This window comes from Sander vitreus, chromosome 7 (genome assembly GCF_031162955.1).
Source record: "Sander vitreus isolate 19-12246 chromosome 7, sanVit1, whole genome shotgun sequence".
NCBI lineage: Eukaryota > Metazoa > Chordata > Actinopteri > Perciformes > Percidae > Sander > Sander vitreus.
In genome coordinates, this window is record NC_135861.1 from 24,902,244 (window position 1) to 24,924,902 (window position 22,659).

The 22,659-nt window shown below is 44.9% G+C and overlaps 1 protein-coding gene across 1 annotated transcript in view; it reads left to right on the plus strand.

Annotated features, from left to right (window-relative positions):
* The window catches only part of camta1a (calmodulin binding transcription activator 1a), a 286,670-nt gene that overhangs the window by 219,282 nt on the left and 44,729 nt on the right, over nt 1–22,659 (plus strand). Inside the window, exon 6 of the mRNA XM_078254023.1 lies at nt 10,118–10,189. Within this exon, the coding sequence (XP_078110149.1) occupies nt 10,118–10,189 (72 nt within the window). The remainder of the gene's footprint in view (nt 1–10,117; nt 10,190–22,659) is intronic.

Genomic DNA, 22,659 nt, shown 5'->3' on the forward strand with positions numbered 1-22,659 from the left:
CCTGGGGGCTCTCAGGCTCTTCCATCTGCCTGCTGTGTGTCTGTGGCTCTCTCTGTCTTGCTTTGCTTGTCTCTCTGTCTAGTTGTGGCAATCCCCGTCTCTCCAAATCTGTCTTTTGTGCGTTTGGCTTTGTGTCTGTCTGCAGGGCTCTCTGTCTCCCTGCGCACATACAGTCAGAAGGATAAGCATTGGCAAAGTGAAAGATTGTTGGCTATATGCTCATCTAAAGTGAAATACAGGATGATTAATATTCCACAAAGGACATGTTTTCCTGGGTCAACACTTGTTGAAACCATGGCAGAAATAAAATTAGCATGGCACTCTAGCAACATTCTGTCAATACTGTATGTGCCTTACTAAGTCATTCTGGTTATCTACTGTATGTAGCTGACCGCTCCAGAACACACTTTTGTTTTCAGTGGGATGCTGTTGACCTTTTATAAACCATGATAGGCCCAAACTCAAGGGTATGTGTGTTAACAGAGAAATGGCTCCACAACTAGACTTATTATTATCACAGGGGATATGACATAGGATGCAGAATATACCGTCTGGGTGAGCTTGCTGCTGTTTCCACAGTAACTCCATGATCAATGTCATTTCTGTCATTGTTCTCAATCCTACTAATCCCGCCGCTGAGCCGGGCTGTCTAAATTGGGTGTGCTGCCGGGACTAAGGAGGGGCGAGGAGACTGGGGATAGAAGCAAAGTGCACAGAAGCTGATGAAGGTTGTTGCCATGCTCTGAAGTGGAGCACCATTCTTCCCCACAGTGTTGGGAGTGGATGGGGCAGCTATCAGTCTTTAATTGGGCACTGTGGGCCATAATAAAGAGATTCCCGAGAATGGAGAAATAGAATGAGAGAATATGAGAGAAAAACACAGAGCGATATGGGTGGCCAAAGAGTGGGGTGAACCTAGGGCGCTTTAATGCAATGCGTAATGGCAGGTGTCGCTCTGCCTAATTTCACGCCTCTGTGAGCGAATGTGCACCCAGACAATCGCCACTTCCAAGTCCCCTCTTCTTTCCCTCTCTATATTTCTCTCTGCCTTAATGTATAGTCGGTCGCAGTGATGTGTTTGTCCTTCCACATGACTGTGTGTGATTTGGCCTGTACAGAACGTGAACTTTGGTTCCCCTGAAACCTGAAAGTGCATGCCTGTAATCTCCATGACAGGCTAAATGTGCAGCATAAGCACTAAATAGAGGCATGGGGACAGTTAAGGAAACACAAGGGCCCGCCTCTTCCATCTGTCACAACCAGGCCATACGATGAGGAATGCTTGTTCTTTTGCTTCTGTCAGTATTCTGGCCTGTTAGACTTTAGGCCAGTGGCTAGAAACGACAGGAGGAGAATGGGTCAACCAATTGTGTGTGTGTGTGTGTGTGTGTGTGTGTGTGTGTGTGGGTAGTTGGCCGTTTGTGTGTCACACAGTGGCATCCCATGGCAGCAGAGACGGAAACGAGTTCTGATACCTGATGCCGTGCCCAGCTTCATGTTTGACCCTCTGTTGCTCCACAAACCTCCCCTCCCATCCACACCCTCTTACCCTTCCTCACCCTTCTTCTCTCCTTTTCACTGGTCCTTTACCCTCCTCTCCCCTCATCACGGTTCTTCCCTCCTCACCCTTCCTCGCCCCTCCTTCCTGTAGCCTGTGTTTGTGTTGGGAAGATTAAGCTGCTCTGACAAAGCTGTGTTTACAAATATGCAGGCAGAGAAACAGGCCAAGCGACGCTGAATAGGAATAGAATACAAATTGCTTTTTTATCTCTCTTAGGGCCAGGGCGAGAGAAAATGTGTTTGCGATTGTTGCTCCTCCGCCTGTGAAGGATAAAGCCTCAGTACTGGGTTTGGGCTCCCTGTTAGCATTCATTCTATCCTCTCCTCTCTCTCTCTGTCTCTCTCTCTCTCTGTCTCTCTGTCCTCCCACTCCCTTTCTTCCCCCCATGCTCTTTTTCCTCTTTGTCTGCTCCACACTCTCTGTCTCTTTCTCCCCGGCGGGAATTTTTTTCTTGCTGTTTTCTTGGTAATCATATCTCCTCTCTTCTCTTCTTCCCTCCCTAACTCTCTCATGTCTCCCTGATGTGTGTGCTCCTCTCTCCTCTATATGTGTGCGCTACTCCGTCTCCCATCACCTCGTTCCCTCAATCATTTTCTCCATTCCTCTTCCCCTTCATGTTTCCATACAAGCTGAATATCTCTCTCCGTTGCTCACTCTCTCTCTCTCTCTCTCTCTCTCTCTCTCTCTCTCTCTCTCTCTCTCTCTCTCCCCCCCCCCCCTCCCCTTTCCCTCCATCCTTCTTTTTTTTCTCTCCTCCACTCAGTAGGACTTGTCATGATTTACAGTCTCTCTCAGCTCTTCCTTGCTCACACCGGAGATATTGGAAATTTGGAGTGCCTATAGATCACGGCAGGGGGAGAAGCCGTGAGCCTCCGCTAATCAGCCCTAACAGAACTGTGGAGCATTACAAATCTGAGCTCTCTCTTACAATTAGGCAGCATGTCTGCCTGGCATAACCCATGGCAGGGAGGCTGAGCTTGTGATGTCATCTTCAGCAGGTCTCCGCCGTGTGTGTGTGTGTGTGTGTGTGTGTGTGTGTGTGTGTGTGTGTGAGTGTGTGTGTGTGTTTTAGGGGAAAACAGTAGGTTGCTCTCATTAATGCAGAGGACATGCTCCCCTTCTCCACACAGTGGCACTTTTATCCTTACCTCAGCTAACACAAGGGAAGGTTAATGGGCGGTCACAGAGACTCAAACAATGCCGTATATGTTTATTAAGCAGCAGCAGTCTTGCCATGTGACGCTTTTATTAATAAAATATTTAATTTTAAATACAGGACATGCCTTAAGGGCCGGATAGAAGCCTAGCTTTTGAGGACAATGTCAAGGAAAAGATTTAAAGATCAAATGTTTTTTCTTGAGGGATTTTGTACCGCTCGCCTACTACATACCGTAGTTTCATCCCTACCTGCAACTCTCTCCCCCCGCTGTCCCTGTTTCCATCCTATGTATAGGTGCATTCATATGTTCTGTGTTATATCCCTTTGGCCATTCTCCAGCACATGCATTTGGGTTTGACTTAGCGCGATGGAGACGCCAGCTAAGGGAAAGTCTTCTTAGACTCAGCCACTAAAAATGACAGCTAAAACCTGACCTCTGACCCCTTGTCTTTAAACTGTGGCACAATAACCTGATTGCTGTATCCATTACTCCATGGATAATGGAATGAAGTGCCTGTCGTGGTTGATAGCCCCAGGCTCGTAATGCAAACATATGCTCATTACTCTACTTTTTACATGTCTATTCTAGACATGCAATCTAGAGGCCAGCTCAAAGGTTAGGTGATAAGCAAGTGGTGTCTTGAGATAATGACTAGTTTCCATTTTCCATTTTACCTTTTACACATATACTTAACATTCATTTGTAACCTGTCATCCCTCACATTAGGATAATTTGCTGATCTCTTCACATAGACTTTTAACTAAAGCTTTATCGAGATGCAGCTAGTTGAAACACACATTAGCAAGACAGCCTATTAGCATTTCAAAAACAAAGAATTGACTTAGGCTAATTTAATCTGCACAACATCTTAAAAGTAAGGCCACTTTCTTATGTGTCGAGCAAAGTCAGTCGAGTAGAGGAGAAAGATAAGGAAATAAATGAAAGCCTGAGTAAGAGAAAGTTCTTCCCACTTTCTCTTACTCAGGCTTTCATTTATACCTTTGCTGTTTAGGCCTCTGCTCATAGTGTGGGTAATATAGAAACACAGTTTACCTTTTGAGGAGCTGACAGAAGCTCTGCAAGGTTCTCAGAGCTTTTCTTTGTTGACAGGCACCAATGTGTTGACTGTTGTAGGCTGAGGTCAAAGCAAGGCCTCCACTGGCTTGTTGTGAAGCTTAAAAAACAGCCTGATGTATTCACTCGTCCTATTTCACCTCTTTTTTTGTGTAAAGGTTTTTAACAGTCTTGTAACTTCTTTAAGTGAATAGGCCTTTATGCAGTGCTAACAGAGCAGTAACAGAGAACTGCTCAAGGTTTGTTTATGTGAATGTATACTCCAAATGAATTAAAAGCACCATGGTAACTGAAATATTATAGGATGCATGCATTGATCTCTGATAAGTAGTTAGATTTGTTTATGCAGACACAGATAGTTAAGTCTATAAAGGCCATACATTTACATTTATGCATGTATGGCCTGCGGTTAACTCTTAACCTATGTATAGCTTGTGATGTCAAGGAATCGATTAACTAAAGGCAACACTATACATAGTGTATAAACACACAAAGTTTGGATGCATTATTCTCTTACTGTCATATTTGTGTGCTTGTGTTTGTCCGTCACACACACGTTAAATTGTATTTCAATTTCTGTAGGCGTATGCACATTATTGTCATTCACAGGTGTGACGTGGCATACTCTAAAGTGTGTAGCTGTGTTTGCGCCTTTGTGTGTCATTTTGTGTGTGTGTGTGTGTGTGTGTGTGTGTGTGTGTGTGGTGGCATGCCGTAGGCCCCATGCCACCCTTCCATCCCATTAGCTGAGCCCAGCCCCTGTCTGTGTCTGCTTTAACCTTGGCCAGTGGGCTGGAGGAGAGGGAGAGTAATTCTAACCTTAAAAACCTGCTGATTAAAGCTAGTTTGGTGGAATTCGATTCCACTTAATGCCTTTGGCCGTGAGCCCAGCTGGCTAGCATTAGCATCAACAGACACCGTGTCTTCAGTCAGGGAGACGGACGTGCATGGGCATGTGCATGAGCTTCCTCTGGCACGTGCAAAATGCACGGCTGTAAACCCCACATCCCCTCGTCTATCTTTCTGTCTCTATTCTTCTTCTTCGTTGTCCTTTGTTTCTCATTCCACTCTTCATCTCTCCCTCTGCCCAATATGTGGCTCGTATACCCAATTTCGTCACCGCAGTTCTACTACCTGAAATGTCTTTCCTCTCTTTCCTCTCTCAGGGCTTTTTTTGTGGCAAGCGGTCATGGGTTTCTCTATAACTGCCTCAGTCCTGTTATTGTTTCCCTTTTGAACTTGATGTATAGCTGTGTTTACGCGTCCAGCGTGGCTAATTAATTCTCCTCTTCAGGGCCTGTGTATCAACGGTTTGTGTTTATTTTACAATGAGTATGCTATTTTTAGAGACAGCCATTTCCATAACACATGCATTTTTCCACAGCATCATTTGTTTTGCTTTGTTGAGGAATTTAGGTTTGTTTTTCATTTTTTTCCTTCAGCTTGGGTGCAGCCTGCCAATTCATTTTGTAGCCCGCTCCGTTTTGACTGATTTAGAGGCTGCAGCTGGTCCAACAGAGAGAACCGGGGAGATAAATCTAAGCCTCTTTTGATTTATTATGTATAATGTCTCATCAACCGTTGCTTAAGTCAGATGCACTGAATTATTATACTGTTACAACTTTACAAGTAGTGGCTTATTTAAAGGGGCATAAAGAAGAAGAATCTTAATAGAGAAAGCACTCGCTGACATAAAAGCCACAATCATCGTGCCAGCAACATACATGAGCTGTGCATTTCTCTCTGAATGCAAAATGCAAGAGAGATACTGTATATTATGGACATTCTGGGCATAGTGCCACACTACCAGACACTACAGATAATTTGATTCCCGCTGAACGATTGGAAGAGAGCAGAGCAGAGTGGCTGACTGTAAAGACAGCAGGTGAAATGCAGAGCATTACGATATCAGTCGAAAATGAGCTCATCCTCCAAACTGGAAGTGGCACTTTTTAGCAGTAAGTCATCTAATCACGTCTGTATAGAGCCAGAAATCGTTGGTTGATCAATAGTCATCATGGATGCTGTCAATGGCCAGAGTAGCTTGAATCTTGCATGGTCCATGAATCTCTATTGAGTATGGATTTTGCGCTCCCTCCACGGATGGAGTTTGATAGTACTGCCTGATTGGCTGCTGCGTGAGCTCTATTTATGCCGCTGTGCCACGGGCTGAATCACCTGCCCAAGGCATCCATGTGAACAGACATATGCAAACGTGCACACGCACAGAAGTACACACACAGAAAATGATACATTCCCTCTAATGAAGCAGTGAGCCTGAAGTGACTTTACCAGGTAGATGTCCATGACAACAAGTACTGTAGATAATAGTGCAGAGCAAGTCACTCCATACAGCAAGAGCTGAATCATTTATTTGAGATCCGACTTTAGATTATTCATATCCAGAGTGATGATATGTGAGAACAAATGTTGGCTAAAGAAACACAGGAGGACACATACATAAGTCAGTGGTACAGTACAACTATCCTTGAAAGAGTTGGCTGGATGATATGATGATAGATGGAAACTGGAAGCTGGACAGGGGGAATGTCTTTTAAAAAATCAGCAAGAAAGAGAGATTTTAACCAAATGCATGTTGTCCATGCATGCGCCATATTGCTGCGTGCGTGCGTGCATGTGTGTTGACTTAACAGACAGACAAATGTGTGGCAGCCTGTGACAGTAAGACGTTTGCATCATGGCAGGAAAACAGCAAATTGCCAACATAAATAAGGTGCCATGCTCTGATTAGGACTGTCTTCACACATCATTATGGTCTAATGAGAGAGTTTCCCCTCTCTCTCAGTCTCACTATAACTGTGTGTCTGCTTGCCAGTTTTGCCACTGCAGACTTTGCATTTTGCTAACCCATCTCTAGCTGTGCCTGACACCTGTCAGCCATGATGGATGAATGTAAGTGAGGTGTCGCCAGGGCAACAGGCAGGCCAGGGGCAGTGGTGGCCTCGAGAGGCAGGACAGGTAACCAGTGTTGGCCCTGCCTCTATATCTGAAGGCTTTATTAAGGCTGAACTGTTTATCACTGGGCTGTCTGGCCTGCTTGCCCTGTCTGCACTGTGATCCCACTCCGCACCGGACTGCTTAAACAACCGGGGGGGGAGGGGGGCAATAATATCCTCTCATTGGGCAAGGAGTTTCATCGCCTTGGCCGCTTGCTTGAGTGACAACATCAAATGAATTTGCTGCATCAGTGTCTGACTTTGGAGGACACACGTTGCTGTAACTCTTTTTTCCTGCTGTCTGCAGTGACAGCACATGAATACATTATGGACACGCTGCTTGTGAATACGTCTATAAACTATTGAGTATTATTGTTCTAATGGGTCTCATTTGCACCCCCAACATAACAGTAAACCAATAATATAATCACATTTGTGTGTGTGAATGTGTGTGTGCATACTAGGCACACCTATGTATTTGTTTCACTGTTTCTGTGTCAGCGTGCGAAAGCTCTTCAAAATTAAACACTAGGCAACTGCACTTTTAATGAGAGGATATGGGTGTATGTGTGTATAATTATGGTTTAATTGCTTGCCCTGTGATGTGCTGTCATCTGTCACAGCCCAAAGACAGCAAATAATGGTTCTGCCGCGTCACTTTGTCACCCAGACGCTCAGCATGCAGAGAGCAGCAGAAACACCAGTAACAGATATGCGACTTGAATTACTGATAAGTGCTCGAGTTTGATGAGCTTTGTGTATGTGGGCGTGCTCTCAAAAGTATCTTGGCCAGCCTTTCTATCTTTGTCTATTGTGATTGTCTGTGTATGTGTGCATATGGGTGTGTGCGTGCGTGTAACAGTATGTGTCTGTGCTTCTTTGAATATTTCTGTGTTAAGGAGTGTGTGTAGTGTGTGTGTGTGTGTGTCGGTGTCGGTGTGTATGTGTGTCGGTGTGTGTGTTTATGTTTAGGTGGGAGTGTGATGTAAGAGTACACAAGCTTACGTGTGTGTGCAAATGTGTTTGATGCCTACTGTATATCGGTACTGACAGGTGCAACAGTTGTGTTATGCTTTAAGCTGCTTGTTTGTCTGGCACGCTGCTTTGTGTGGTTGAGAAATGGAGTAAACAGAGGGAGAGGAAAGCAGCCTGGGGGCTAATTTATTCTCTCCCCAGTCGCCCTAGTCACAGAGGCCTGTTGCACTGGCCCACCTGTCAATCGTGAGGAGCATGCCATAGCCTCATCCAACTGCACACAGCCACCACAGCCCCTTATCAGTGGGCCAAGCGCTTCAGGCTAGCGCAGTATTAACCATGATATATCAATAAACTTGCTTAATTAGAATTACAAAGTCAGCAAGTTTATTAAGCACATAAGCAGCATACATTTTTTTGCCGTTTTCTCTGTGCAGTGAAAATGAATGCAGAGTTACAGTTGAATCAATGTTGGTGTTTGAATTTAAAGTCAAATATTGAATTGACAGAATTGCGGCATTTCTGTTTGTAAGCACCTTTTACAAAAGTATTGCAACACATGACTGTAGTGAAATGCATGAACAGTTTAATGCCTTTTGGGCCAATGTGCCGTATTGCATCACAACTGCGTAATCCCTGAGAAAAGGAAAAAGTTCAGTTTATGCTTACAAAACTGCACAGTAGAAATGTGTCAGATGCTAGCAGTTGTAGTTGACTGTAGTAATGTGATGTTCAGTAGTTGTGGGAGTGGGAGGAAGCGTCTGTCCGTTGCCACCGTGGAGTAATGGATGGCAGAGCTATGGGAGTGGGAGGAGGCATACATCCTATTTCAGACAGTTGTAATGGATGAGAGTACAGCAAAAAAAAAAATAAGAACAGGAGGAAGTCTGCATGCTTTCACTATCTCAAACTCTCACACCCAGAGTTCGGTATTATTGAAATCAGTTCACAATAGATGTGTGTGGAACAATGGAACACCTGGAAAAAGAGTCGAGGCTGTGACTTGTTGTTTGTGAATTGGTCAAAGGATCTTTGTATTTGTGAATGTGTTTGACACACAGCCACACACTGTGTGATGTGCTTCTTCTTTTCTTTTTTTTAACGATGTACTGTGTCTCTCACCATGTGCCTAGTCTGTGTAGCTGTGCAGTGGTACTGTGGTATAATTAATCAGATGGTTTGATGTCGGCAAATGAGTGTTTATACAGACTTCCTCTGCAGGCCCTGCTCTTTTTAACTAGGTTTTAGTTTAACAAGACGAGCACATAAGACATCTCAAGGCACCTATTTATCACATGGTCCTCAATGCAATGTAGCCCAACGGCCCCATGCCCCGCCAACCTCCCTCTCTCACTCTTCCCTTCCCTCATTCCTGCACCCTTTCCCTACCGCCTACCCATTCACATCTACAGTGCCCGAGGAAACGAGCCTTAACTTATTGAACACACAGTTTCTGAATAACGAAGCTGTGTCATCTGAACAGTTATACCAAAGTAAATTGGTAGTGAAGCTCAACCCTCCCGACCTGCTTGTTTGATTTATTCCTGTAAGAGCCAAGCTCCCTGTCTTAAGTGCAATCCACCGTACCCTCTACCTTTCACAAATATTGTATCGCACAAAATCACAGCCTATTGCCTAGCTGCTGAGGTTTTTTTGGGGGGGAGAGTGCTGTAGACTCTAGCTGTTGATGCTGTAAATAAGCAAAAGCATGCTAGCCATCTCTCTGGGTCACCTCGGAGCCAGAGCCATGGGTCTCCCAGAGAAGGATTGAGGAGGAGAGAAGACGGGAGGAGGATAAGTGCTGCCTTGCTCCTGTTCCTCGATGCACGGTGCTTGGTTGGGTTTGCCTCCGCTGCCTGCTGGTGAAAAATGTCTCCTGGCCCCTCTGCCAGATACCAGGAGGCGTTATCAGCCCTGCCTAGCTCTCTCTACGGTAACGAGCCCCCAGGCACAGTATTATCTGTTTACGATAAGGATATTAATAACACCGTGCTTTAGTTATGTGCCGGGTACCCCGTGGGGTGATGAAGGGGGTGGGGTTGGGGTAAGTAGCACCTGATTCATTCTGTCAGGGGCTCTCTCCAAGCAGGACAGTGGAAAAGTGGAAGAGAGGGAAGGAAAGGAATGTCATAAGGTTAATGCCTGGACAGTGCTGAGTGCCCTGTTTACTCTCTCCTTCCAGGTCACAGTCTTTGTTTCCGAGAACAATGGCTTGACCATCTGCCAGCAGATCCATGTGGGAGTTAGGAAGGAGTGTAGGGAGGGAAGCGGTCAGGGGTTCAAAGGTACCAGCTATCATGGTCAGCCTATTGTCTGTACTTTACTGTAGTGTAATGTCCTCTCTTTCTGTCCCTCTTTCTCTCTTCCTCTCCTGTCTCACTTCCTTCCAGTGTCTGTATGGCTGCTACGTCCACTCCTCCATTATCCCCACCTTCCACCGTAGGTGCTACTGGCTGCTCCAGGTAAGAACTCCTCTTCTCCTCCTCTACAGTTCACCACACTTTAGTTTCACTCTCAAACTCCCCCAGCCTATCCACACGAACTTGAATGAGTTGCATGATATCAGTTTCCATTTAACCGAAGCCTTTTCCTTTGACAGCCGGCAGGCAGACATCAACCTATCCCCCCCGCCACCTCCCTTACTCTCTTCTCTTTTCTCTCCCAAGCCTCCATTTCCCTTATCTTTCCCAGTCATTCACTTTTCTGATGGCATTGCCCATACACGCCGTCCAGCACGAGGGCAGTATCTCAGTCTGCTAAAAGCTTTGCCATCTCCCCTGTCTAACAGCTGCAGTGATGGGCAGTAAAAGCGTGATGGAAGACGTTCCCTTACAGTATAGTGTGCTTACAGTGGGTCGTCAAGTCCACAGGCTGAGAGTGGTTGTAAATAGTCCTTTGATCACCTCACCAATACATCTCATCATTTTCATTTAGCATGGCAGCCATTATTGTTGGAAGGTGCCTGATAGGTACAACCATTCACACACACAATTTTAAGGGAGCATAAAGCACACAAGCAGATAATAGGGGTGTGTGGAGCTGCTGCTTTTTGTGTCTACCTATCTGTCTATCTATGTATCTAGTTTATAGTTTTATATCTTACGTATATTGTAGTATAAAACGTGTTGAGAAAGAAGCATCTTTGGGATAGACACACTTTGGCTACTATGCCGCCAGTTCAATTTCTCTGTATTAAGTTCTATTTTCTGAAGACAGGAATTGTCGAGTCACAACATCCCTGCTGTCCTGAATAGACCCAGAAGACACATTCATTTGTAGTCTAACCAACCCCCTTTAACAATGTCTGTTAGCAAAAGAGGAGAGCAGACCGGTTGGGGAAAAGACAAAAGGGAAAAACTGGCCTCAACAATGCTTAAATAGTAATCAAAATAATTAGTGTTCCCATCAGTTTATTTCTCTCTCGCTCTGTGTGTTGGCGCTGTGTGTTGGCGCTGTGTGTGTCACAGGCAGTAATAACAGCACTTGCAGACAAAAAGCCTGTCTCTTACTTTCTCTTCTAAGTTCAATCAGCAAAGCCACCCAGGTTGTTTTCACTTCAATATATTTTCCAAATAATTAGAGGTAGAGTGTATTATTAAAAAGTCTATGTAATGAAAGCAAGAAAAACAATGAAATAATGGTATATGGAATAAATTATTCTGATTCTGGAAATAACACAAGACACAGTGGTATATGTTTAGACTTTGGGGAATGATCAGAGGAAGCTCTTGTACTGTTGCTGCTTAGTATCTTTAACCTGCTTCCATTTGCAAACTGTCAGGGAAATCTTCTGTTGATTTTTCTGGAGTCATTTTGTTGTGGTATTAGGAGCTCCCTTAAAGGATAGGTTCACATATGTTTCAAGTCTGTCTTAATATAATACTGACATTCCCATATGTGCTTTGCAATACTGGCTGCTGTAATTACTCCTCCTGTCTATACTTGCCAAGAAAAGCTCCCCTCCTAACATAATTTCAGTGAAATTGATGGTAGACAAATCCACAGTCTTTGTGATATGCAAACAAAAGCATTCTAAACCTCACTCAATCATGGTTTCCAAAGTTACATCCTTTCTTGTATTCTCTCTTTTCATACTGAAAGTTCATTTGGAAGATACCCACTTGATCTGACTGCTGAATCCTCCTGTTAGCTTCAGCTGAACTTCAAAATGCATTTAAGCCCAGAAGGACGAGGGAATGTGGATGGTGTCTCCCTTCACTTACAATGGGATTGCGTTAGTAAAAGGACTTTCACAGCCAGTATTAAAAAGAAGAACATTTGCAGCGATTGACAACTCTTAAAGCATACACATGGGCACGTGGGTATGGTTTTGTTTTTTAAAAAAGTGAACATATCCTTATGTTCAGCATACTCAGTCATCAAACTTTGAGTAGTTCACTGACTCAACTTTTCTTAGCTAAGAACAACTGGGTTAGTGAATCCTTGGCCCTCACCTCTCCTTCTCTCACACTGCTCAGGAGCTCTCCTGGCATGACTCACAGGCCCCTGGTGTGCATCTAACACATCCACTCATTCAACAACAAAAAAAGATCTTCTGCTGCGCAACAAAAGACATCTATTTACAACAAGTATTTTCTTTTACACTGAGCATTCCTGGAACCACAGATTTACATCGCTTCTCAGGCAGTTTATTGCAGGCCATCTGTGCTGACAGGAAACCACAATCACAATGACACCAGAGGTAAAAGATTAGACCACTTCAGTCCATATCTCTGCATATGCAGATAGACCTTCAGCACCTGTCTCTTCAAGCCACTTTCAGTCTGACAACTGACAGCCAGCCCTGGTTACAACAGTCTCTGTGTCTCTGTGTCTCTGTGTCTCTGTCTCTGTCTCTGTCTCTCTCTCTCTCTCTCTCTCTCTCTCTCTCTCTCTCTCTCTCTCTCTCTCTCTCTCTCTTTCTCCCTCTTTCCACCTTTCTCTAGTCTCTGAACCCTCTGCCCCTGACTCCCTGTGTACCATGTGCTGTGTCCATATGAGATTTGCAGGCAGTAGTCTGTCAACAGCAGAACAGCAAGGAGACTGGAGCTCCCAGAGCGCCAACAGGGAAAGGTCACCAGTGAGTGAAAAATGTAAATATTCAGCCATCCAGTGGCCATAGTCACGGAGAGACAGGGATGAAAATAACTCCTATTACACAGCACCGACAGGAAGGGAACACAGAGGACGGAGAGGGTAGAGGCAGACTATGACTGAGAGAGAGCAAGTGAGATGGACACAACTTTTTAAAAGTTAGGCTAAAAAAAACACTGAAGGGAGAGCTGGAGAGAAAGATAGATTTAAAGATTTGAAGCCACAAAAAAACAAACAGCTGAAGAAAAAGGGGACAGTGTGTATATGTGTGTATTTTTCGTTGTGTGTGTGTGTGTGTGTGTGTGTGTGTGTGTGTGGAAGAAGGTGAGAAAGACAGAGAAAGTGAGGTTGGTAAAAGGTTTTTTAAGGAGGGGGATTTAGCACGTGGGTGTGTGCCTCTTTATCCACTCTTTATCCACTCTTTATTGAGTCAAATCCTGGGTAATGAGACAGGGGACAGGAATGAAGACCTGCAAGGGGGGTCCTCTTACACTCCATTTGTTTTCTTTTGTTCTTTTCACCTCTCACTCTCAATCTGCTCATCCCCACCACACTACCTCCACCTCTCTATGGCATTAGACCCCTTTAAAATGTCTGGCCTATCCCCGCAAATGGCTGAGACTGAAGAAAAGTAGCGCTGCAGTTATCTGGGGTTGCAGACAATGAATCCAAATTGCTGCTGTGACAAAGAAGTGCCCAGAAGCAAGAAAAAGTTCAGATTTCATTGGATTTGGTAAAAAAGTCCCCAAATCACCATAAACATCATAACAGTATGTATGTACTCTCTAAATGCTGTCAGTTACAGCTGGAGTGTGCATGACCAGATACTTAAAGAAATACATCTAGAGTTAAGTTTGACGCAGTCTTTCCATCCCCAAGCTATCATAACACACACGCGCACACAGACAGACACACTCATTGACACTGAGGATCTCTCCTATCCTGGTGGCACTGATTGATTCCATTGCTCCGTGCCCCCTTCTCTTGTTTAGTGCTAATCGAATGTAATTCCCTGCCTGTGCCTCTCCATCAAATCAGACAGTGGAGTTTGTGATGGCCGACAGGGGCACAGAGGTGCGTATAATTATGATATTAATACGGAGGGGGTCCGAGGGGAAACTTCATTTGTCCTGCTGCCTGCCACGGACACAGAAAGGGGTCAATAGCCTTTCCCGCTTTTCCTACTTTAAAGAGGAAGAGAGAGGGATGAAATAATGAAATGACTAGTAAGGCAGGAGGGAATGCTGATGACCTTGTTTCTTCACAGCTATCACTTTCTCCCTCTTACCTTCCACAGCTTAGGCCACTGTGCTCTAGTGTCTGTCTCACATGAATACATTATTAATATCACCATTCACTGCAGTTACATTTTTCTTATTACGTTAGTCCTTCAGAGTATAATGACTTTGGAACCACTTGAATTAGTGTTATGTTGGAAAATGAGTTGTCACTGTTGTCCCTGTGATCATTCCAGCACTATTACACACAGTATTTCATCTATTTTAATTTATGGAATAATTCAAAGGTTACTTAATTGGACAGGCAGAATGATAACTGTGATTTAAGAGAACCTTGAGCAGTGTAGCCTCTGCGGTGCTGTCCGTGGTGCTGAAATATACTCTGTTCTAACCTTTCTAACTGTTCACCACGTGTCTTTTTTTTCTTTTCTTTTTTTGCTGATTTATCATAATTTTTTTTTTTTAAAACACAGTCCTTTTGATACCCATGCTAGTCACCTCTAATAATAGGCTCATCGATCTCCAAAGAGCAATACACCTGGCCAATGCTGTCAGCAGATCATGTGCAGGGCCCAACACATGTGCTCATCATGCCTCACACCACCATGTCACCAGTCAGGCCAGAGGCCTCTCTCACGCTCTAACTAATTGAATGGGAAAAGTTGAGTAGCTCTTTTGCTGCAGTGATCCGTCATAGGTAGGTGTACAAGCAGGATATAGTAGCTTCAGACTCAGAGCCACATGCCCGCAGGCTAAAGACAGACAGATGGATTCTTTATATCTACGAGAGTCCTCTATTCATTCGGATCAGTTTACTTGCCTCTGTGTTGAGCACTGGGAGACAGCTGCCGGATTCACAGAGGCTCAGGTGATGTGTGATGACGGAGCAGAGCTGTCAGGTCCAGATTCACCATCAGATACGTCCAGACTATGCAAGGCTACATAATGAATATTTCACTTCGATAAATCATGGATGAGCCTGGGCACCGTTCTGTTGATTTCACTGAGAGGGTAGAGAGGCAGGAGAACCTGGTGAGGTTTTGACTGGCTGTCTACAACCTCAGGGCAAATGGAGGCAGTAGAAATATAATTGCCTTTAGCTATGCAGGCTGTTGTTTGTATCAAGTGGAAATGCACCTCCAGAGAGTATGAGATCAGATATATAGCATATGAATTTGACTCCATCACCTGACATTACTGTTCAGCTTAAAACCTTAACCCTGGACAGGCAGGAGAACGGGGGGCAGTGCATGCAGTGCGAGTGTGTGTCTGTATATCTGTTAGCGTGTACTGTGCACAGGCTTTCCTGTGTGTGTGTGTGTGTGTGTGTGTGTGTGTGTGTGTGTGTGTGTGTGTGTGTGTGTGTGTGTGTGTGTGTGTGTATGTATGTGTGTGTGTGTCAGGCTTTCACGTTCTGTTTCTGCGCTATGGTCGGAGACCATGATGCTCTCAGCAGCATGCTGCTGCTGGCAGGCCCCCACTCTCTCTGCCATGAGGAGAACAGCTGCTTCACGAGCATGTTGGGGTGTGAGCCATGTCCCCGTGGCTCCCCTCATCTCCTTCGCTTCTCCTCCTCCTTGTGTGCAGTCACACAGAAACCGTGCATCTGACATCAACCGTCTCCATCCTCTCTACTTAAAAACAATCAAATGTGTCTCTCTCTCTGCTATCACTTTTCTTCTATTCCTCTGAGCACCTCTGCTACCCTCTGTTTCCACTCAGAGAGAAAATATAGAATCAGTTCTAAGTTAGTCTCTGCTCAAAACAGTGACACTGAGGCATCGGACCTCTAAACAAATTGAAGGTTACTCTGGTGCTTAATTAATGGCCCCTGCTGGAGCACTCTCTACCCGTATGAAGAAAGTGAGAGAAGTTGAGCTAAACCCCAGAGGCACACAGAAACGCCTCTCCCCCCGGCAGACTGATCTGTTTCTCAGTGCCTGCGACCTTTTCTCTAGGCCCGTCGCCTAGCCCACCAGCACGGCCAATTATCACAAATCCCCCGCTGCATTTGTCTTGCCATTTTCACTCTGCGGCCAAAGAGGCGTGCATGGCCATAGACTCATGCGGTCTCCTAACCAGCCTTAGCCCAGATGGGGAAACAGAGGCCCACAACAGGTATATGGTGCTTAAATAATTCAGTTATCCTGAAAGGTTAAGGCTCTGCCAGTAAAGCGAATTGACATTCATCCTGCTCCAGAGTCATGCGCCCCACTTTCAGAAGGTGCAGTCATCGACATGTTTACATTTTGTGACTTCCTAGATTGTTATTGACACCATTATTTTACATGTTATTCTACTATTCCTGCTGTTGTTCCACTGGCTAGCTCAAAAGAGCACTGACAACTGGCTTACTACCCAGAGCAGGAATCAAATTTCTGAGTCCCTTGCCAATAATGCAAGCATTGAGATTAAAATAGCTCTTACACTGTAAGCGTGTGTGTCGAAGAGTATTGCGACAGACCTCGATCCTGAATTGATATTACCCTGTGTGTTGTACTCGATGAGTTTTCTCTCCAGAAGTCTTTTTCTGCCTCACCCATATTAGACAGTAATAGAGTCCATGTGCATACTGTCACCAGCCAGGCTTATTTGTGTTTATGCCTTGCCTGTGTGTGTTTGAACACAGAGGAGATCTCCACACTAAGTCTGTTCTGTGCTGTTCCAACAGTTCCTCTGTGTCCCCACTCATGTCAAGCCACAGATCTGCCCGTGTCACTATGCAGGCTTGGCCGTGATGGCACGAGTGTGCACACATCTCCCAGCTTCCCGGAGAACACTGGTCACAGCTAATGACCAGAACTGTCCGATTTGTCCTGCCCTGATTACTCCTCTGAGCCCCAATTAGCCGTGGATGAGGGCTGACATCCCGACACAATCACTTGGATGTGTCATAGAAGGAAAGGTGAGACAGGGAAGGAAGGGATAGAGGTAAGAGGGACGACAGTTAATGTGTGTGCTAAAGGCTGAGGAGAAGAGCAAAGGGGAGTCGGTATGAAAGCCGTAGTAATATAGTCGTTCACTCTGCTGCATTCAGTCAGATATCGATCTCAATTCCCCTTTAACCAGCTACCACTCATCAACATACAAACCAACAGCTCTGATTGCAATGTCTATAATTGCCAATTTTAGTTGTGGGTTCACATTCAGTTGGCTGCATCTGGTCTGAGACAGGCTGATTTCTCTGTGGGTTACGGGATGAAGAGTCTAAGGACTCTTTGTGAAAAAAGATATAAGATAAAAAATAAGGTATTGAACCAAAGTGCTTAAATCAATTTATTAGATGAAGTGAATAGTAAAGGTCTGGGAGCCTCAAAGGGAATTTTATTATGGATGAAAACAATGCCATTTGTTTTCCTAATTGTCAATAAAAATCTCTGTTATGAAGATTGTTTTCATCTATGTCTTCACGGTATGTCCCCTTCTTTTCCTTTTTCCTCTGCCTTTTGTTCTGGCCTAACCCCCACCCCCCATCCCTCCGCTCTAACGGTCTTTATTTCTCTCTGCCACTGAGTCTCCCCAGGATTGCTGAGCTTTCTCCCCTCTGCAAGTTTTGAGAAGGCTTGCCCTCATTCTCTCTCAGTAGGGGGCAGTGGAAAAGTAACTACAAGGGCACATAAAGCCTTCAGAGTCAAACCAGACTTCTTTTAGTCTTTTTTGATCTGGATAGATGACATATTGAACACACATGCACACACACCCTTCAGTGGGATAGCTCTGCTCCTATCTCTGTCTGCTCCCCCACCTCAAAACCTCGCCCACGCAGAACTGAGGAGACAGAGATTGAGAGGAGAAAGAGAAAGCATAATGTAGAAGGGTAGGAGAGGAGGAATGGCAGCAGGGAAGGAAACAAAAGGTGGGAGGGGTGGAGGTGCTTTGAGAATGGGGGATTAGAGTTAGAAGATTAGAGGTAGAAGATGATATCATTTGGTAGAGATGAGCGGGAGCAAACGAGCAGTGCAAATCACCCGACATTAACGAGCTACCTCGTAAATTACTGCAGCCGAGTGTATGCTTGGAGCTGGATCTGGATAGAGCTGCGTAGTGCAAGGGAGGCATAACGCTTGTCTTAATATTATTTACTGCCCATCCCAATTTATATCGGTTGTCTCTCATAGCCCAATATTCGCCTCCTGTGGCAGCATCAGAGGATGTTTCCTTATAAATAGTGGGAGGTTTTCGTCAGCCTGAGTGCCCCCTGTGTGGCCCATCCTAACCATCATGCAGTCTACAAAGCATAGATTCCCCTCCTCTTGCACCCTAACAGGGGAAAGCTCAACAAAAATAAAAAAAATGTGACTTCCCCTGTCAAGTTATTCCCTCGGATAATTTAGATTTGACAGGCTCTTCCTCATCTCCCTGTAGTGTTTACAATATTTACCTCCCAATGCAGACGCTGTAGCAAAGCAGGAATAGGGAGTTATTTAATTATATTAACATGAAATGTGAGTTTACTTTTTTGTGTGTTAAAATTCCTTAAACCACTTAGACGTATCCAGTAGAGATTCCAGCAATTCAGTTGAAATGATCGTGTGTATAAACCTGAATGTTTCAGACTGTTCTCCAGGGAAGGCAGCCCAAGAGAGAGAGAGAAAGTCAGGGTTATGGCGGAGAGTTGGAGTCTCTCTAATTTTGTGCTCTTAGGGAGTGAGGGAGGGTAGGGTAAGATGGGGGAAATATACATTTCTATTTTAGCCAGGAGCACAGCAGCAGCGACGACTTTCATTGGCTGCAGTCTAAATATTACATGACTTCCTGATGGCAGTGTGCTGTCTGAGGCACTGTCTGGCCTGGTATTAACCTGTCCGGATGAATCAGCGGTTAACCCAACTCTGTTCCTCTATCCAAAGTACCATTTCTTCACTTCTTCCCTCTGTTTCACTTTTTTGTGACCCTCCGGCTTCACCTGTTTCTCATGCACCATTTCTGCCTCTGGAGCGCTTTCTATGGTGCAACCCACTTTGTGTGTGTACAGTGTGTGTGTATGTGGAGTTACTCTGTGGTCCTCTGCCAAGGCCCCTAACGTCATATGCAGCCTGGCAGGTGACAAATAGTTTTTTAATTGCTTGCACCAGGAAAATCATTAGTCTCTTCCCTTTCCTTGGTGGGACCAGGCAGGACGTGTGCGCAATAATAATAGCCTCAGTCCCGTTTCCCGCTTCCCGCCTGCTATTTTTAGAACAGGTATTTTAAGGGCTCTCTCTGTGTATGCCTGTGTGTGTGTGTGTGTGTGTGTGTGTGTGTGTGTGTGTGTGTGTGTGTGTGTGTGTGTGTGTGTGTGTGTGTGTGTGTGTGTGTGTCTGTGTCTATGTCTGTGTGTCTGTGCCTGTGTCTGTGTGTCTAAACAAGTGTGTTTAGTCCACAGTAAGGGTGGGCTAAATGGTCCAGGGGTGTTTTTCCGTGCTTGTGACAGAGGAGGGAGTGTGTTTGTCAACCCTGTTCCTGCCTCATGAGAGTTTTTCTCATTGCTGTTGCTATTCCCCAGCCCCGGGAGCATGTTGCTTGTGTGTGTGTGTGTGTGTGTGTGTGTGTCTGGCAGGCTCTGGCCTAGGCCATTGTGCTGTAGTGCATTACTGTAGCAATCCACCGACACAGCGGCCAGCCAGATGAAGCCGTCCAGTTTATGGAGCAACCTGCAAACTCCAGCTGCTTTTGGTTGGGATTGTGCTTAGTGGTGAGATATAGTATTGATTTTCTCTCCTTGGTGCCCTTGCCATCCCTGCGTAGATATGCACCAGTGCTCAGCATCCATTCACTGAGAGAGGGGGGAGAAAGCAGAGGATGATGTTTATGTGACGATACTGACCCCATTCGTTCACATGGAAAAGGCGTGGATCGTGAGGCGGCTAGACAGCAAAGGGGAATTGAGTTTGCGAGGCTCAGATTGGAAGATGAACCCTGAATTTGATTTCTGTTTCATACAAGCATTTGTTATTATAAATCTGGGCGTCTGAGGGTGTTTGTATGTCTGCATTCTTGTATGGGTCTATTATGTGTGGGTTTGTGTGGATTTATAAGTGCGTGTGTGTGTGTGTGTGTGTGTGTGTGTGTGTGTGTGTGTGTGTGTGTTAGCACACAATTTGGATAAGTGTGCTGTTGATGTTTGCCTGCATTTTTTCCTTTTTTTGTCCTTGGTTTGAGTCCCAGTGGGAAGCCATGTACAGCACTGTTCCAAAGACATTCATCTCCAACTCTCCCTCCACTCCCTGCCCTCACCCCACCCCCCTCCCGACCTCCTTTCTTTTAACAACATGGTGAAATCAAATACATGCTCAGTCATAATTTGATACATTTTTGTTGAACCCCCAGCCGTACTGCAGCAGTTAATGTAAGCGCCTCATTACACAAAGTATTTCATACATAAATGATATAAGTTAAAAATCGTATTAAGTATTGTATGAAAAATATTAGTGTGTGACCTTTCTGTGAATTGTAAGTCTGGCACCCATAAAATGTTTAAGTAATAAAAACTGAATTGAACCTTTAGACTGTCAATGTTAATAATTAGGTGTGCAGTACATCAAACACCAGTAACCACAGCTCTCTTGTCCCTTTCTGACACACACACACACACACACACACACACACACACACACACACACACTTCTCCAAACCATTTAAACTTTGTGGTAAGTCTTAAAATATAATGATATAAACACACTCTTCAGTCCCTTTTCACTTTTCCTACCCAACGTCCCCTCAACATGTAAAATGTATGATTTGTAATGACTAATACTAGGGCTGACCTAACAATTAAATGTGTGTCCTGTAGATGAGTTGATATCAATACTATACATCCTCATGTATAAGGCTGCCAGCTTCTAGCATGTTTGCTTTATCAGGTTTGGTCAGCAACTGATGATTACCCCTAGAAAGATTGCAAAATGATTTTACTGTGTTTCAAATTCATTGGAAATTAAATTACTAAGAATGTATTGCTCGGTTTCAAAGCTTGGCCTGAACAAATTTATATGTTGCAGCTTCTACCAATAACTAACCAAAGTGGAAGAGACTAGCCCATAAAGAGATGATAAAAATGTCTCTCGTATTACAGTTCATTACAAAGAGTTGTATGGTGGCCCACATCAGAAGTGTCACAAATGTAGGGGGGTGTTTAGCCAAACAGCTGAAAGCCACTACTGTGTGTGTGTGTGTGTGTGTGTGTGTGTGTGTGTGTGTGTGTGTGTGTGTACATGCACGTGCACGTGCACATGTTATCCAAGCCAAGCAGTCCTACCCTGGCAGTGCTGAGACTGGGGAGACCCAGTCTCTTTCCAGATTCATCTCTCCAGCTTTGTTTGACTAAGTAGTGCCATGGTGTTGGTGTTGGAGAGGGCTGGAGTGGCAACAGCAGCAGTGCAGCGTATGCGTGGGTTGCCTGAGCCAGTGAGGCTTGGCACAGAGAGGCAGCATATGTTCATGGCCAGCTTCCTTCCTTCTCTCCCATCTTTCTCTCTCTCTCTCTCTCTCTCTCTCTCTCTCTCTCTCTCTCTCTCTCGTTCTCATCTTTTCTTCCCCCCCATCTCCCCCCTGTTTCTTTTCCACTTCTCTTGGCTTTACACATCCTGCTATCACCTGTGGGAGACGGCATAGTACAGAGATCAAAGGGCGGTGGGGTTCCCAGGGTCCCCCAAGGACAGCCCACCATGTCTCACTAATGCAACATCCCCATCTTCTAACAGAGACACACACATACACTCCTCTTTGTCATTTTGTCATTTGGCATATGATCAGAGAAAAGTTGGCGCAGCAGGTAATACGTTGTGGCTGTGAGGGGGCTCTCTGCTTCATTTTTTATGCCTTTCCAAGGCTTGGTCATCAGCACCTTGGCCTCTCTGTGCCCTACATAAACACTGGCTGTTATCCAAGCATGTCAGAACCAACTATTTCTGAATACTACTGATTAACTGTAAGATATGGACCACCATCCTGTTGCCTAGCAAAGAGTTAACTGTGTCCCAGATAGCCCCAACCAGCTGTTTCAGCCTTTCACACCTTCTCTCCTGCTGCCTGCTCTCCTCCCTGCCTCTTGGACCAGTAAATGAACACTCATTTGCAAGTTAGATAAATCCTTTGAATGTATTATTGATGCAAACAAATTAGCCTGTAGGCCCCAGACAATACCTAATGGAGCCTTGGCTTCTGGGTGAGGTAGTTTCCAGCGAGGGCACCGTCAGTGTTCCAGGATTGATGCCTGCTCTTCTGCCCTTTAATTATTTCTCCTACGAATTATTCAGCTGTTCTGATGCCGTTTGGGGTTTAAAGCAGTGCTACTTATTGCTGCCTATATGATTCCAGGCCTCAACCCAGCCACATTCATTAGTTTATTAAAGAAAGAAAAAAAAGACACAGGCAATTAGATAACTGGGATAAAGCCACCGAAATGAGGGGATGTGTTATTATTCAAGTTTATGCACGCTGCTCATAATTCACTGGGGTTTATGTTGGTGTTGCTTTTTTCAAGGATATTCTCTTATCTTGTTGTACACAGACACATGCACACATTTTAACAGCCTTGTATAAGCCTGTACGCGTATTTACAGACACTCAAACTGACTCCCTTTTACAAATATGCATAGAAACACTGGCAGAATGTGTGT